We start from the raw sequence: 18,492 nt of genomic DNA on the forward strand, positions 1-18,492 counted from the left end.
TGTCTATTAATTTTTTTTCCTTTTTTTTTTTTAATTCATAATATTACGATTAAGAAAGTACTTTTTTTAGTGTCACGGAATGGCAAAGCGTCGAACGTCTTTTAGAGCTTCGGCAAAGGTTCTCCAAACTCAATGCCGTATCATGGCAAAGTGCCATCGTGTCTAACCTCATCATATCATCGCATGGTGTCATCGTGGTAAAGTGTCGTTATGGCAAACTTCATTAGAATTCGAAAATAAAGTTCTCCCATATTGTTGTTTGAAGACGAGGTTCTCAATTCTTTTCTTTTATTTTTTTTCTTTATTTTATTATTTTACTAAAGAAAAGTTCTTAATTTAGAAAGACGTATACGAAACGAACCATATAATGATTTGTATAATTTTCTAAAACTCTAAAGTTCCTTTAATATTATGACAAATCTCATAAAAAGAAAAGTTCTCTTAGATTATCATTCGAATTAGAAATTGTCGACAGAGAAATGTGTACGAAACAAATCATACAATGATTCTCCAAACTCTAAAGTACCTTTAGTATCATGTTTGAGTGTCATCGTGGCAAATCTCATCAAAATCGAGAAAAAGATTCTCCTAAATTGTTATTTGAATAAAAGTTTATTGATTTAGAAAGACATATATGAGACGAATCATATAGTTATTATTATATATTTATTACTATCCAAACTATTTATCTGACAAATAATAAATATTGTAAACCCCATTTTAAGTTCTCAAGTTCAAATAATAGCTTAAAGAGAACTTAATTCTCGTAATAATAGAGTGTCTCCCACATCTAACTCATATGTCGTCTAGTTACCCAACGAAACTCCTAACGTAGAATAGAAGCTTAATCAATAAATTACTTTTTTTATTTTTTGAAAAGTGTCTAATCAATTATCATGTAATGGGAATATAAGTTTGTCATAATTAGATGGCTTTGTTTTCCATCTTCTCAAAATAATTATCCCGACAATAATAAATACTACAAAATTCATTTTAAACTCTATAGATGATAACTTGAAGAGACCTTGATTCTGGAGTGTCCGACACGTCTATGTCATATATATCATCAAGTTATCCAACGAAACTCCTAATGTTGTAGAATCCGACCAAGGGGCTTAATCATTAAATTACCCTTTTTAGGTTTGGAAAGTATCGAATCAATGATCATGTCATAGGAACATAAGTTTGTCGCTCCAGTTAAATGGCTTTGTTTACCATCTGTTCTTTGCTTTGGGATTGTTCGTACATATTCACTCCCATTTAAGAATTTACATGATTTCAAATGGTACATGAAAAAATATCTAATGTTTTTGCGCCAACAACCGGTAAAGAAGATCCAATGTCCTGAGGCCAAAACCGCCCAGTGTCTCGCTAAAGACACTCACGCAACAGGCAATCACAGAATGCGGATCCTCAAGATCGTGTTAGAACATCATCCTGCTGGCTAGTACCTCCAGACTCCAGTGCACATCCAAATCTCCCCACCTCAAAGCTCTCTTACTCACTCCCTGCAGATTTTTCTCTCGTACATTGGGCTTGAAACAGCTTGCTTTTCGAATGAGAATGCACAGCTTGTTGAAGGAGATGGGGTACTCCCCAGGAAAATCTCAGTGTGAAACATTCATATGTAGCAATCCTTGTGGTCAGGCCTTACACATGCAGGGAGTCAGGGGGTTCTCCCAGAGGTCATAGTTGGGAAAGGTCTCTTCCGGCAATCCGGTGCGTGTCTGGTGGGTGACAACCACATCCTCTACAAAGGGTGCCCACCCCATGTAGGGGTCCCCAAAAGACTTGGACATGAGCCCCTTGTCAGGTTTTATAGATTTTTGACGGTGACCCATGTATCGGCGTGCCCCGATTATCAGTTTAGCAAAGTTCCCTCCGTGGGTCATCACAAACACATCAGACTTCAAGCAGACCAAGAAGTCTAGGGCTGCCAAGCTTGTCACATGTTTCCTGAAACCCACTAACTCCTCCTTAGTTGCCAACTCCTCTTTGGTAACCTACCATAAACACTCAAGATGAACATGTCATTTAAGAAAAGGAAAATGGAAGAGAACTCAACAGGGGCCCTCCCTTGTTCAATTCCATGACTATCTTCCCATGCCAATAGAAGCAAAAAGACAGTTGACTACCATGTCAGATAATGCCCAAAAACTTCTCGGTTTTTATATTCTTCCATGTTTAGATGGTGTATATAATTTTTTATTTATTTTACTTTCAATCCAAACATATTTAAACCCCAAAATAGATTTTCATTTCCTAAAACAAATTTTCATTCTAGCACTGGTTTTCACAAAACAAAATAAAAAAACATACATTAGAGACACATTAATCCACTTGTACAAAAAAAGAAGCAGAAGGAAAAAAAAAAAAAACACCCAAATATAGGATAGTGCTATATGAAGGCCTTTACACCATACACCATCCATGTGGCATAATTTGATTTGTAGGATTCAAATTTTAAAATTTATCTTCCAAATCAAATTATGCTACATGGATAATGTGTGGTGTAAAAACCTCCAAATAAAATTATTGTTATTATTATTACTATTATTATTATTGATGAGTAAATTATTATTATTTTTATTATATATATATCAACACATCTCAAGAAATGCTCAAATTTTGAAAACTTCTTTTATCCAAACCACGAACTTTTTTTCCGCCCTAAACTTTAGAAGTATAAAAAGATGATCATCATTACGGATGGATGCTCCCCCCCCCCCCCCCCCCCCCGCGCGCGAAAAAAATTTAATAAATCTTACCAAATACGGGAACATGTTCCTGAGGGGAGCCATCCTGTTATTTCCACCATAGACCTGCCCCGAAGCAACATAAATTTGAGTTTCCTTAGAATAGCCCATTGCCCGAAGAAGCACAGCCACTTCTCCGGGCTCAAGAGGGCACCGTCCTTCCTTCCTCTTTTGCAGGGCCAGTTGCCATAGATGGGAACCATTCTGCATATCAAATCACCACATGGTGAGAATCATGCCATCAATGCTTCTACTAACTTCTACTCAGAATCCCGACACAAGTAGTATCATTAGACTTCACCTTATAACGTCGAGGCCATTCCTTCTTTCGATATTCTGCCATTATGGCTTTCTCCTCCCTTGTTCCAACAAAATCACAGAATGATAAGCCTACCATCCCTTTCTCGAACCGAAGATGAAGAGCCCTAGTTAGGGTAAATTGTTAATACAGATAGATAATAACAAGATGGAGATTATTTCAGCAAACTTTCAAACACAAATTTTACATACATGTAAGGATTTGAACCGCCTGTGCGGTTTCTCATCCTTGATGCCAGTAAATCAGCCATTTGCTCTATCTCAGGAAGAAATTTCAGAGCATGATAATTTACCCTGCACCTTAGCCTGTTGATTTCTGGAGGAACATTGTCATACCTGAACGCAGATGATTCGCAAGTTGTAAAATATCAATTTATTTGCACAAAAGCAGAACTGTTAATGAAGTACAACATAGATTAAAAATAAGACAAAAATCCATGACTTACCCAAGTCGATCAACAAAAGGTTTTAGTGACATTATCTTCTTCTCCTTGATTCGGGGCAGAACATTATCAATGTAAAATTCTGCTGATGCATACTTTGGAATATTTTTTACTGTCCGTCTATATGTAATAACAAAGTTTTCAATAAATACCAGTTGTAACCAATTGGCATCAATTAAATAAAGATAAGGTGTAGATCACAATAGCTGGCATCATAATCTATAACAGACACTTTGCATTCAGTGATACCTTAACAGACATTTTGAATACTTTGGAATATTTTTTACGGTCCGTCTATATGTAATAACAAAGTTTTTAATAAATACCAGTTGTAACCAATTGGCATCAATAAATATCAAGATAAGGTGTAGATCACAATAGCTGGCATCATAATCTATAACAGACATTTTGCATTCAATAATACCTTTTATTATTATTTTTTTTTAATTAGTATATTTTTGAACACTAGGATGCTCAGAAGCACCTTAAATAAACTATCTCAAAGTCCTATGATTGTCGCAAAAAGCAGCATCAATTTCCATAAGAGTACAGTATTCCAAATGAGCAATTTCACCCAGAGACAATTTCACTAAGTTGGTGCAAAGATATCATGTAAGGCTGCATTTTGTCAAGTGTAAAAGATCAGATAAGATGTGCTATAAATCCTAAAGAAGAAGAACACATGCTTTATTGACTGTTCTTTTTATAAAATAGAAATATTTATTAATAAGCACAAAAGGCTCAACTCAAATATACAGGGACGCATATATATGTATCTAAACCAGAAGCATGTGAAGTCATCAAACCTTATACTTGTGAAAAGCTCTGTTTTGTCGGTAAACCACTTGGGGATATCACGAACTATTCGCACATCATCCTTCAGGTAGTCAATGAAATGATCTACATCAAATATGTCTTCAAATTTCCTGCATAAATTTAAAAGAAAAGCAAAGATTGGTGGTCCTGATAAAAGGGACAAAAAGTCCATGTAATGCCAATGAGATTGCAAACACTAGGATGAAGGATGAGATTGTGGGTTCAAGACTGGGTATGAGTGTAACTTATCAATCAAAACACATTACCACCCACTACTCAATAGTCTCAATGAAGTGATAGTGTCTATTGGCCATAAATATTAAAAAAAAATCATAATTTTCTCAAAATCGGCTTGCCTAAGAAATATACTACAATGTCAGAATAGAACCATGGCGACAAAAGAAATTGTTTAGATGTGTTACAGAAGTAGAATTTTATAAATTGACAAGGCAAATGTCAACCAAGCAACAAAAAATTGAATAAAGGAATACCTTTGGATGAAGCATGCACATCTCATTGTTTCATAGAGTAGAAAAAGATTGCCTACGAGACACAAAATTAACATATGGACTAGGACCTCCTCTAATGTGAATGGCTTTAAAGTCCTCCAGAATTGCCAAAGGTGGTGATAAAAGAATGGATGATCATGGCAGCATCTTAGACAATAAGACCGGTTGTGGTGAGTGCAACATGAACAGTTTTGATAGGGTATTTTAAAGGTGTTGGCAAAATGAAATAAGTGCTGACGACATTAACGTCAGAAGCAGAAGACACGGCATTTGATAGTGGTTTGCATGTACATATAAACACTTCCACAAATCTAATTTTTTGCCAAAACAGATGAAATGGAATTCAAGGAATCAATTAGAATTGAAATCATGGATCCCTCTCCATCCATTTACTGAGTAGAGTATCAGATTAATTATCTGCCTAAAGAATGATACTAAAAGGTACACGATTAAAACATATTTTCCTAATATTCTGCAGTCTATAAACCCTGAAGGGTAACTCAGTGGGTTAGGCCTTGGGTTTGCTGCCCAATGGTCACTAGTTTGAGTCCCCTCAGGGCTACTAGAGGTTTACTTGGCCATTAACTTCAGGGCCCCATGGGATTAGTCGAGGTGCGCGCAAGCTGGCCCGGATACCCACAGATATAAAAATATATATATTTATATATTCTGCAGTCTATGAATGAGTAGAGATAACTGTATATCACCATGATATTTCAGGATGTATCAGAAACATGATCTGTAAGATATCTCACAAAGTTTTCCAAAATTTGCAACTTCAGAATACCAAAAGATTACACAGTAAGGGCTAAAAAATAGCAGCAAGGGGCTTCCAAAGAATATGAGGCAAATACAGAAATTATATAAAGAGAAAGGCCGTTCTGCATCTTGAATTTTATCATCCCCAATCACACCAGCCATGTGTCACACTTAGTGATTGAACTATAAAGCTACTTACAATGTGCCACATCACCCAATATTAATGTGGATGATCAAAATCTAGCATGAAAAGTAGCATTGCTCTTATATAAATTACTATATAGAGCAGGATTTGGCGAGAGCCAATGTTAATGCACCTACTTAGGGGTTTTTATTTACTTTATTCAATGAGAAATATTCTCATTGTTGTAATATGTGTAATCCTTTTAATGTATGATGCTCAAAAAGTTCTTCAATGATACAAATTTTTATCATATTTTAAGGAACATAAAAAGAAACAATTTTTTTTTTTTTTTGATAAGTTAGTTTAAAAAAAAAAAAAAAAAAAAAAAAAAAAAAAAAAAAAAAAAAAAAAAAAAAAAAAAAAAAAAAAAAAAAAAAAAAAAAAAAAAAAGAAACAATTGAAAGAGAAATACTTTAAAGTTTCAATTTCTTATGGCATCGAATGAAAACAGGAACCACTAGTATCATAGACTCGAATCTACCATTGCTTATCTATACTAATATGACTGTGTAAGCATATGGGTTACAACATAGAAATGTATAACAATATCAGCCAATGTCTCACGTTTGGTCTTTCCAGATCTGGTCTTGCTTCAACACCGGCAAAATAAGGCTGGCATTCATTATTTTAGCCACAGCAACCGCATTGCATATCTGAAAACCAAGAAAGATTCACTAAGAGTTGCAAGTTTATCAACCCTTTAATACATTAACATGCAGCAATGCTTTACAGAAAGCGTTCAATGAAACTTCACCGAATAGCAATGAAAATTTATATGGGGAATATAATATCAAACTTGTGCCTTGACATGCAAGTAACTAATGCAAAAGTCTAATCTTGGTTCGGATGGCACACTTCAGTTCAAAAGCTGTAGAAGTCCATGCTGCTGAACTTCATTTGAAGAAATAAAATTTCGTCGTTGAAGTAGATTACCACAGCACACATAAACTACATCTAGGACAATCGGAAGAAACCGATATATTCTGATAATGCCAGGAATCTTTTCCCATGATATAAATTAGACTTGAATATAATCATTGTAAGAAGCAGTGGAGAAGCTTTTTCATGAGCAAGTCACGAGTATCAAAATATTTAGAACCTATTAAATGAAGAAAATTTAATTAATCCAAAGGCATTGCTTTCCATTTCCTTCTCTCAACAGTAATTGAAGATTAATTAATTAATTTATTGCAAAACAATAACACAATGATCATCCTTTTGTTTATAATCGTTTGAACCTCTACAGCTAACTCTTTCTATAAGATTTTTTAAAAAATTGTTTTGGAGTTCATTCTCCACTTGTAATTCAGACCTAGTTGCTCCATACTCATGAAAACAAAAATAATAATAATAATAATAAGATTTAGTTGCTCCATGTCATCATTCAAGTTATATCATAAGACAAGTAATTCCTCAGGTCTTGACTTGATCATTAAGGTACAAAAATCACATGCATATACTCCAAAGACGAATACTTATATTGGTGCATATAATTCATTATTACTTCTATCAACACAAATATGCTGAATAACCATGAATACCCAACTCCGTATATTGGGAGGGGTGGAAAGAATTAAGTGAAAAATAAATATCTGTAAAAACCTCGTTTTGAAGACTGATGTCTTGTACTTTGCAATGTTGTACAAGATATTTTATTATTTCTTTCCCTTGTACTTGGGCTATGCCTAGTTCTCATCAATTAAATTCTTATGTGCTGATAAAAAAAATGACATACAATATTTGCAGATTGACAGCAACATAAATGAAAAAAGGAACTTTCTTTATTGAATTTCAATTTTGCAAAAATGAAGTCATACAGCTATTCTTTGTTGATTCAGACCACCCTCAGCATGAATGAATATATAGCCAGTTGTTTCATTTTCAGGAGGAGGATCTGCAAAAGAGCCAAAAATGCTGCTTGGAGACAAAGGGATCTAAATGAAAATAAAAGACCTAAACTTGAAAATAACAGTCAAGCATTTTGCAATATATATATATAAGAAGGTGGGAAGTTACTTATCAAAAAAAGGTGGGAAGAATAGAATATCATCCAGATCCTTTCTAAAAATTATTTTTTTTGATCGGTTCCTTTCTAAAAAATTAAGCACAATCTGGATTCAAGTGCAAATTTTAGTCTATTTAGTTTATTCTTATAAAAAAAGTACGAAGTAGTCATCATCCTTTTATCCACGTCCAATCATACAACTTTAAGCCATGAATAGAGGAAATATATCATCATAACAGATACCCAGTGTATAGGTCTAAAAATATGTAGACAAGTTCTCCAACCAAGAGAAGCTCTCCAAAAAATAAAGTAAAAAGGCAAAGAAAATCCATTCACTCCAAAAACAGGGTGTTATGGCAGCTGGTGAACCCCAGTAATGCACTAAGGCAACAGATTCTTTTTCAAATATTCCATCGCCCCAAAAATACTTGATAGTCCAACTTAATTTGATGGATCACACCTCCTTGCTAGGTGTTCTCTATTGTATACATCCAACGCACTTGGCAACGCCAACTGATATTAATAAAATCTTTAGTTAACAAAATAATTATAATGAATCACACCAAGGGCATAGTGGATTTACTACTTATACGGATGGAGAGTAAGGGCTCATTTGGACACATAAAATATCTTAGAATATTTGAGAATAGTACTGAAATGGTTTGAATTCAGATTTTTATTGGGTTTGGGGAAAGGTGGGAGAAAAAGATGAATAAAAGTATTATAAAGTTAAAAAATCGTTTGAATATAATTTTTTAATATTATTTTTTTGAAATTTGAAAAAATTGTATTTTTTGTGTGCCTTGTTTGGAAATTCAGGAAAGTTGTATTGGGTTTTGTGTTTGGATAATGATTAGATAAAAAAGTTGAAAATTTAAAATTGAAAAATGTTGTGTTTTGAGTGATGTTTAGGAATGAAATATCTGATAATACAGTGTCCAAACTAGCCCTAAGTCTCACAGCAGATGGGAAAATGAAAAATTAGAAGCCAATTTCCAGAATGAAGCTGTCCTTACTTCTCAATTCGACTAATATCCTTATCTACGTGGCCCAATGAAATGGAGAGGATGATACCTAACATACATTATTCAAAAAAAAAAAAAAAAACTGACTGTTACCAGATATTCCACCATCACGGCGCTCAGCACAAGGCTTCCAGGATGTGGTGGCAGAGTAAGGATTCTCCCAGAGTGAAGGAACTTCCTTGACCTAAAAATGGTGAACAATTGGCACAAACCAACAAGAACATATGAACAGAAGGAAAGAAATGACCAAATGAAGGTCCTTTCAGAACTTACATGTGGGCAGTGAAGAACAATGCCATCTTTTTTACATAAGTAAGGGGCATTCTACAAGAAGTTGAAAGGAGAGTTAGTTGTGCAGATTATGAATGCAAGAACATATTTGAGAATATCAACACCAAATTTTTCTGCATGCAAGTAATTTTTACATTTCATAGCATTATCTGCACTCATGGCCTTTTCATTCATGATGAGATAATGCATTTCATTGCTTATGAAGGAAGTTCAACAAGGAAACCTGAATAGCCAACATCAGAAAAGAACTAAAAGTGTGGTATTAAACAAAACACAATCATTGACAAAATTTTACTAAATAAGACAATACATCTCATTTGAAGGTGCACCAAAGCACATGAACCAAAACAAACCAACAAATGGGATAGTATACGACAGCTTTAGGTCCCATACACATTCGGTCAACTTTCATGCTTTAAAAACCAACCCGGTGTAAAAGCCTGGCTCTGTTGAACTTATCAATCCAATAATTCAAATGCCAAAGCACCATCCTAAAATTACTGCAAGAAATTTTAATGCAAACAATAATACAAAGCTTGGTGCAGATTAGCCTCCTAATCTCCCATCATCAAAATCATACAAAGTCAAAATTCAACTGTACTCCGAGTCTCTGACTCTTTGATGACGCAGAGTTTAAAGCACTATGAAGTTATCACAGAAGAAACATAAATAAATAATTGAAATTCAGTCAACGGCGCCTAATTCAGTCTTTTTCCTAACTGGCGTTCCATAATTCCATTCTTCTTTGATTTCCACATTTTCTGAGCAACCGAAACACACATAGAAGGAAAACCGAGAATGCACGGCGATACGAATTGGATTTGCAAAATGCAGAGCACCGGGCAATAAGAATACTAACCAATCGGTTTACGATCGAGGAAACCGAAACGAAACCGGCGAGAGCAAGAAAGAGTACGAAGAGCAGCCAGATCCTGGAGTTGTGCGGAGAAAACCTAGCATCGTCGTTGAAGAAGGGGCATATGGACGGTAAATGGTACCAGAAATGACGGTCTCGATCCTTCGAGGAGTGTCGATCGTGATCGTCGTCGTAGCTGGGATGGTTATCGGGAGACAAAGGGGAGGAGACGTCGTCGCGCTTCATCGGAGACGAAGAAGCCCGGCTCCCGATCGAGCTCGAGTGCCTGAGCTCCACCATGGCTCGCTTCGGACTGAAAGCCAGCTCTGTATTTTGGGTTTTTACTGCTGCTTTTGATTCCTTTTGGCTTCCCTTTGTTTACTTCGGTTTCTATTACCGATTACCTGCTACAGTCCATGCGAGTTCAGATCGTGGAGTTCTGCATCTTAACGACTGGATATGTAATAACGAGCGTATTGTTGATGGTATTTTCGTCATTGACCGACCTTTTTGTTTTTCTTTTAATTTTCAGATAATAAATATACGAGAATTGGATGATCGAGGTTTATTGGTTGTGTTTTGGTCCTTTTGGATACAGATCTACAGATCTGTGAACCGCGTTGGTTTGTGCCTTTTTTCTTTTTTTTAATTACAAGAGAATAAGGCCCGATTTAAATAGAGAAATGCTTTCGTATCACCTCATATTATTTTATTTTAATATTTAAATATTATAAATATAAATATTTTTTTTTTATTTTAAATTTTTTTTATTTAATCATTTTTAAATTATTACAACTTTTCTAAACTTTTAAACAAAATACAAAAAAACCATTCAACTTTTTCAAATCTTAAAAAAAAAATATTAAGAAATTATATTCTAATAATATTTTAATTTTATAATACTTTTATTTAACTTTTTCTATCTCAGTTTTTAAAATCTTATAAAGTATTTTAATTCAAACTATTTCTAACTCATTTCATCTTAACTTAAATATCTTATTATTACTAAAAAAAATTATCTCAACTCAGTATCAAAACTATGTAAATTTCATTCCCATAGAAGCTTTGATGTAAGGGTGCATGTCATTCCACGAAGCTAGAATGCTTCGCCAGCAATTTCAAGTAGCTAGCAGTCTACAAAAATGATCTTTGCTTCAAAATGTGTTAGTATGGATGACAACATTGTCGAGTCATAGCGTGTATTAAGCATACAGAGTACTGTCTCTGTCATTGGAAGTGCAAAATGTAGCTCATGCATATTTGAATGTTAGGAGTATTTGTGATTTGGTTTGGAATTTTTCAGGGTAGCTATGTAAATTTCATCCACAGGGTTTTGCTCTCAAACAACCGAACGCCTTTTGTTTTTGTTTTTGTTTTTTTTTTTTTTTGTTTTTTAATCATTTATCTGGATGGCAGAAACGTGGCATGGCTACCTCAATTGGGCAAAACCAACGAAATAAGTAGGGTGGCCGACTATTAGAACCACAAAATTATTTTAATGAAAGGAACTTCAAGATCTTGTGGTGCGTATAAATCTCACACCTCTCTCCATAAAATTAGCTGTTTTAGTTAATATAATGATTAAAGTCATTCTTTTGAAAGCTAGCTTTTTATGTACCACGTGTGACATGAAATATGTAAGACATGTAGAGTATATACATAAGCATGGAATTCATACATCTCACATGGCATAAGTTCTGTAAGCCTTCTTATGGTAAGTATAGGAAAAGCCTAAGATGGCCATAGAAATGCATAGTACCAATGCAAATTATGGGTAGACATGCAAACCACAAACCTAAACGTAACAATGCATGGCCATAGAGATGCATGATACCAACACATATCATGAGTAGACATTCAAACCACAAACCTAAGCGTAGTCTAACATATATATTATGATATGATTAACAATTCCCCCTTTGGCCACAGGCAGTAGAACCAATGCATAACCTAACACGTGAGGTTAATGTGTGTTGACCAATCAAGATAAGATAAAAGAAGTAAAGTTTTAAAAGCATGCATGTTATGAGCATGAGTATGAATGAATCAAATTTTCATTTCAATCAAGCATTTTTTGAAAAACCTTACGTTTTATTATATTTATTGTATAGTGTGTTACTTATTGAGTTTTCGACTCATTTTAAATTTATTTTATGTTTTTAATCACCTAAGTGAGGAAGATGATCAGGACGAGTAAGCGAGCTAAGCTTAAACAGAGCAGTCTAATGTTACCTAGTTTCAGACGTTATAATTGATTTATGTTAACTTAACAATTATTTCATTTTCTTTTATTTACAAAATTAAATCTCTAATTGTGTTTTCATTTAAGATAAAGTTCATTTAATAATATTTTATGCAATAAAGAGATATTTATTTTATTTATGTAAATCTCTTGCCTCATTTCAACTATAAAAATAAGTGACATGATTAATTTGTAACACACCAAGGGAGACCTAACCCACATCTAAGCCTATATTCCAAAAGAACCCTCAAGGGTGGACTTCAACGGAGGTCAAGAAGCTTAACTCCTGAGATCCCTTGATCCACCATGGGTTATCCCCTAATGGACCCTTGAGGGTGGACTTCAACAGAGGCCGGGTGTCCATTCATTCATCACCCTTCAACACCTTGCCCATAAGGGGTGAGGTTCCTTCATCTCAACTTTTGAGCGACCCCTTAACCCTTTCTCAATCCTTGGACTAGGCTAAGCGACTGGTTGAGGAGGCTTCTATGGACTCGGCCACCTCTCCGCAACCTTTTTCTGCTCCTTTTTTGCCTTAGGGTTGTTGTGAGGTGGGTAGTTCCAGGTCTTTTGCCAATGGAGCACTTAACTTCTTTGGGCCTTCAGGGTGCTACCTTGTGAGCAGACGATTAAAGGGATGAGTGTGTTTGCGATACAGTAGACGATTACAGGGATGAGTGTGTTTGCGATACAGTAAGGCTTTCTATCTTCAGTGAGTCTCTTGTTCTTGAGTTTTACATTTTATCCTTTTGCTTTCTAAGGAGTAGACCACCTAGCGGCCTAGAGGAAAATCACTCGATGTGCTCATATGTTTAGGGGGCCTACCACATTGTTATAATGGCTCTGGAAGAGCAGGATAGGGAGGCGAGGACTCTCTCCCAAGCAGAATTGTATCCCCATTCTAGATGACATCTTTTCTTTAGGTAAAGGTGGTAGATTTCTAGAATGACCTAGAGAAATTCCATGAAGAGGTGGCACACTGCTATTTTGAGTAAAAAATCATGGAAGAGGAGCATGACATGCTTCAAGATCATCTTTACCGCCTAGACAAGGAGCTAGAGGAGACTAAGCAGCGCAGCCTTGAGTATGCTGCCTACGTGACTCAATCTGAGGAGGCTCGCTGGGAGTTTTCCATTTAGCTTAGCAATGCTCAAGGCGAGAAAGCTCACACTAAGGCTTAACTCGAGAAAGTGAGTCAGAATCTTAAGAAGCACGACCAAAGTTTTATGTAGCTGAGTGAGGTTTCAGAAGGCTACAAGTGGAAGTTGGTTGTTTTTGAGCTGAAGGTGGTTGAGCTGGAAGCTGAGTTGGAGGCCTTTAGAGAAGAACTTTGTTGAACCCAAGGTTTCAAGTTTCATGTGATTATAAATCTACACATGGATTTTGATGATAACAAATGAATTCAAAGAATAAAGGAGTTTCAAGCTCAAGTTGTTCACACAATAGAATCAAGCACATCAAAGAACCAAGTATGAGCAAGAAGAAAATAAGTTCACAATAAAGTCATAGAGTAATGTTGTAAATTTCTTAAAATTTGAAATTAGGATTAATGTTCAAAATTAATATTTTATCATAAAGCATTAAAATACATTTTCCACATCTGCATGAATTTTTTTAAAAATTAAATTTGAAAATTTTGAAAGATGATTGATTGTCATCTTTTGCATGTGCATGCCTTGATTAAAGGGTTGAACTTTGAAAATATTAAAGATGATTGATTGTCATCTTTCACATGTGCATGTTTTATTTGAATATTTTCAAAAGTGATTGATGCTTTTTTAGACTTATACAAATTTGTTTGAAAATTTTGAAAAGTAAAGTGTACTCATTTTGTCATATACAAAAAGTAAAAGATTAGGTTTGAATTTTTTGAAAATGAAAGTGTGCTCATTTTGTCATATGCCAAAAGTAAAAGATTAGGTTTGATTTTTTTTAAAAAGTGAATGATGTTGTCTTTGACAATTGAAAAATAAGAACCTTTTATTTGAATTTTTTGAAAAAGTGAATGATGTTGTCTTTGACATGTGAATCTTTTTAAATTTGAATATGAAATCTCATATGCCTATAAATAGATCATTTGAGAGCTTCACATTTACAACATCTAGAGCATACAACATTCATTCAAAGCTTTCATTCTCTCTTCTCTAAGCATTGAGCCTTAATCCTTATTCATTTTGAGAGATATAGTTTGCGATGTATTGTTCTTATTTCACTCATTAAGGAGTATTTTCTGATAACCTACCCACTATCAGCTTTTATATCAAAAAAATGGTGTGTATAACCCTTGTGCGTGTAGAAAGTATTCTATACGGGGAATAGTTGAATCACCACTTGTAAGGTGATTGCAAGTGTAGAGGGTGTTCTACACGGATCCTTTATAGCGGTGTTGTTCAAAAGTGTAATAGGTTTCTATCTCCACCTGAAGGAGGTTGAATAGTAAATTTGGGAATCCTCAAGGGGTAGCTTGAGACGAGGACGTAGGCAGTGGGGCCGAACCTCGTTAACATACTGAGTTTGCTTCTCTCTTACCCTTACTCTTTATATTTATTGTTATTTCATATTTTGTTTATATTTTATATTATATATTTGATTTATAATTGTTATTTTTTTAATACAACTTAATTCACCCCCCTCTTGTGTTAGTCATCTGGGCAACAATTGGTATCAGAGCTAAGAGCTCTATTATAAGATTAACTATCTTTTGAGTTAAGATCTTATGGCTAACATTGCAGCTTCATTTGGTGAAAGTCAATCTAGCAGTCGGCCTCCACTCTTTTGTGGAGATAATTACTCATTTTAGAAAGTTAGAATGAGAATATTTCTTCAAGCTCAAGATAGAGAAATCTGAAAATGTATTGTAAATGAACCTTATATTCCAACAAAAGTGGTTGATTGAGTAAAGATCAAAAAGGAAGAAGAAGAGTTTGATCGTGAAGACGATAGACTTTATACTTTAAATTTAACTGCTATGAATTTATTATATAATGTTCTTAATGGAAATGAATTTAATAGAATAATGAATTGCGCTACGGCAAAGGAAATTTGGGATAACTTGGAAGTAACTTATGAAGGAATTTCGCAAGTCAAGGAATCAAAAATTTATATTCTTACTCATGAATATGAAATGTTTAAGATGAATGATGATGAATCAATTTTTAGTATGCACACTCGTTTTACTAACATCATAAACAGCTTGACAGCTCTTGGCAAAGTTTATTCCAAGGCGGAGATAGTAAGAAAAATTCTCAACTCTTTACCAAAACGTTGGGAATCAAAAGTTACAGCGATTCTTGAAGCTAGAGACCCCAAGAAGCTCAAAGTCAATGAACTCATCGGGTTACTTATCACTCATGAGTACACATTGAAAAGAGGAGAAGAAGAAGGAAAGCCAAAGAAGAGCTTAGCACTTAAAACTGTTCCTCATGAAAGTGAAAGTGATGAAGATGAGGAAAATGACGATAAAGATGAAGAAGTTGCGATGATAACAAGAAGAATTCAGAGGTTCTTGAAGAAAAATAGAACTCCTCCGAGGAAATCCTTCAAAAAGTTTTTCAAGAAAGATTCAGGTAAAAATGACACTTTAATTTGTTATAAATGCAATAAACCTGGTCATATCAAGTCAGATTGTCCTCTGCTAAAGAAAGATCGAAACAAGGGCAAGATTGTCATAATTATCATACTTGTCCTATTAGAAGAAATCATACAATGACTGTTAGGGCCATATGGGTACCTAAAAATCTTGTTTCTTCTAATACTAATAAATAAAGGACCCAAAGAACTTGGGTACCAAGAAAAATCATTTTAATTGTTTTTATAGGTATGCATGAAGTCATCCACAAGCAAAAAGAAGTGGTTTTTAGATAGTGGATGTTCAAGACACATGACGGGAGACAAGACTAAATTCTTTGAACTTAGATCTAAAGAAGAAGGACACGTGACATTTGGAGACAACTCGAAAGGGAAGATCGTGGGAATAGGTAAAATTGGTAATGAATCTTCTCTCATAATTGAAGATGTTCTACTTGTTGAAGGTTTAAAATATAATCTTTTGAGCATAAGTCAATTATGTGATAAAGAATTTACAGTTACTTTCAAAATGGATAAATGCATTATTTTGAATGATTATGATTGTAATATTTGTTTTATTGCTTTTAGAAACAATAATGTTTATACAATCGATTTTGAAGAAATTACCTCACAAGATGCTATTTGCTTTTCAATTCAAAATGAAACTAGTTGGCTATGGCATAGAAGATTAGGTCATGCCAATATGGAACTTATTTCCAAACTTTCAAAAAATGATATTGTGAGAGGTTTACCAAAAACAAATTTTCTTAAAGACAAAATTTGTGATGCATGTCAATTTGGTAAACAAACAAAAACTTCTTTTAAAACTAAGAAATATATTTCCACTACTAGACCATTGCAACTTATACACATAGATCTTTTTGGACCAAATAGAGTTGCAGGTCTAGGAGGAAAATATTATGCATTTGTTATTGTTGATGATTTCTTTAGATATACTTGGGTCATCTTTCTTGCTCATAAAGATGAGGCACATAATGCCTTTACCAAGTTATGCAAGAGAATTCAAAATGAAAAGGGCTATACTATTTCAAGTATCCGAAGTGATAGGGGAAAAGAGTTTGTTAATGAAAATATTGAAACATTTTGTGATGAAAACGGTTTTGTACATAATTTTTCTGCTCCTCGAACTCCTCAACAAAATGGGGTAGTAGAGAGGAAAAATAGATCTCTTCAAGAGATGGCAAGAACAATGCTCAATGAGAATAACTTGCCTAGTTATTTTTGGGCCGAAGCAGTAAGTACTGCATGTTATGTTATAAATAGAGTTATGCTAAGGTCTAAATTAGATAAAACCCCATATGAGCTTTAGAATGAGAAAAAGCCCAACATTGGTTACTTTCATGTATTTAGATGCAAATGTTTTATTTTGAATGACAGGGATAATTTAGGCAAGTTTGATGCAAAATCTGATGAAGGTATCTTTCTCGGGTATTCTACTAATAGTAAAGCTTATAGAGTATTCAATAAAAAGACTTTGACTGTATAAGAATCTATGCACGTAGTATTTGATAAATCTAATTCTTCACTCTCCAATAAATCTATTGATGAAGAAACAGGAGGTATAAATAATACGGAAAGTCTCAATCTCAACAAAGAGAAAACAATAGAGGAAGTTCAACATGGAGCCATCAGGAAAGATCATCAAAATGTAATACAAGATGCAACCAAACAGTGAAAATTTGTGAACGATCATCCAGTGGAACAAATTTTGGGAGAACCTTCACAAGGTGTAAATACTCGATTATCTCTTAGAAATATTTGCAATCATACTGCTTTTCTATCTCAAATTGAACCCAAAAATATTGATGACGCACTTCTTGATGAATCTTGGATTCTAGCTATGCAAGAAGAGTTGAATCAATTTGAAAGAAATGATGTTTAGACACTTGTTCCTAGACCCAAAAATCATACTATTATTGGAACAAAATGGGTTTTTAGAAAAAAGAAAGATGAGTCCGGAGTCATTACTAGAAATAAGGCTCGACTTGTAGCCCAAGGTTTTAATCAAGAAGAATGAATCGATTATGATGAGACATATGCACCTGTCGCAAGATTAGAAGCTATTCGAATGCTACTTGCATATGCTTGCTATAAAGATTTCAAACTTTTTCAAATGGATGTTAAAAGTGCTTTCTTAAATGGTTTTATAAATGAAGAGGTATATGTTGAGCAACCTCCAGGTTTTGAAAATCATATTTCTCCAAATCATGTTTTCAAACTCACAAAAGCACTATATGGACTTAAACAAGCTCCTAGAGCTTGGTACGAAAGACTTAGTGGTTTCTTGATTGAAAAAGGTTTTTTAAAGAGGAAAAATCGACACAACTCTTTTCATTAAATATGAAAATGATGATATTCTTTTGATTCAGATTTATGTTGATGATATAATATTCGGTGCTACTAATGAAAATATGTGTCAAGTTTTTGCTAAGACTATGCAGGAAGAATTTGAGATGAGCATGATGGGAGAACTTACATTCTTTCTCGGATTGCAAATTAAGCAAGCAAAAAGTGGGACATTCATCAATCAATCAAAATATATTAAGGAATTACTGAAAAAGTTTGGGATGGAAAATGCTAAGGAAATTGAAACACCAATGAGCCCATCAACTAAACTTGATAAAGATGAATCCGGTAAGCCAGTTGACTCGAAGATATATCGAGGTATGATTGGTAGCTTATTATATTTAACAGCCAGTA

The 18,492-nt window shown here is 34.2% G+C and overlaps 1 protein-coding gene across 2 annotated transcripts; it reads right to left on the reverse strand.

Annotated features, from left to right (window-relative positions):
- Window positions 1–1,115: 1,115 nt before the first annotated feature.
- LOC122310722 (protein PECTIC ARABINOGALACTAN SYNTHESIS-RELATED-like) lies at window positions 1,116–10,449 on the reverse strand. Of its 2 annotated transcripts, none has more exons than XM_043124841.1 (11): window positions 9,966–10,441; window positions 9,089–9,139; window positions 8,909–8,999; window positions 7,603–7,679; window positions 6,350–6,438; window positions 4,324–4,443; window positions 3,521–3,637; window positions 3,267–3,410; window positions 3,058–3,181; window positions 2,769–2,960; window positions 1,116–2,003 (listed from the first exon to the last, which is right to left on the reverse strand). In XM_043124841.1, exons 1-11 carry the CDS (start codon window positions 10,260–10,262, stop codon window positions 1,644–1,646), a joined length of 1,662 nt encoding a protein of 553 aa, XP_042980775.1. In that variant the 5' UTR covers window positions 10,263–10,441; the 3' UTR covers window positions 1,116–1,643. The 2 variants fall into 2 exon arrangements, with proteins under 2 accessions (XP_042980775.1, XP_042980776.1); XM_043124842.1 differs by having other exon boundaries at window positions 1,749–1,956; window positions 9,966–10,449.
- Between the last annotated feature and the right edge of the window lie 8,043 nt (window positions 10,450–18,492).

Source organism: Carya illinoinensis, chromosome 5 (genome assembly GCF_018687715.1).
Source record: "Carya illinoinensis cultivar Pawnee chromosome 5, C.illinoinensisPawnee_v1, whole genome shotgun sequence".
Lineage (NCBI taxonomy): Eukaryota > Viridiplantae > Streptophyta > Magnoliopsida > Fagales > Juglandaceae > Carya > Carya illinoinensis.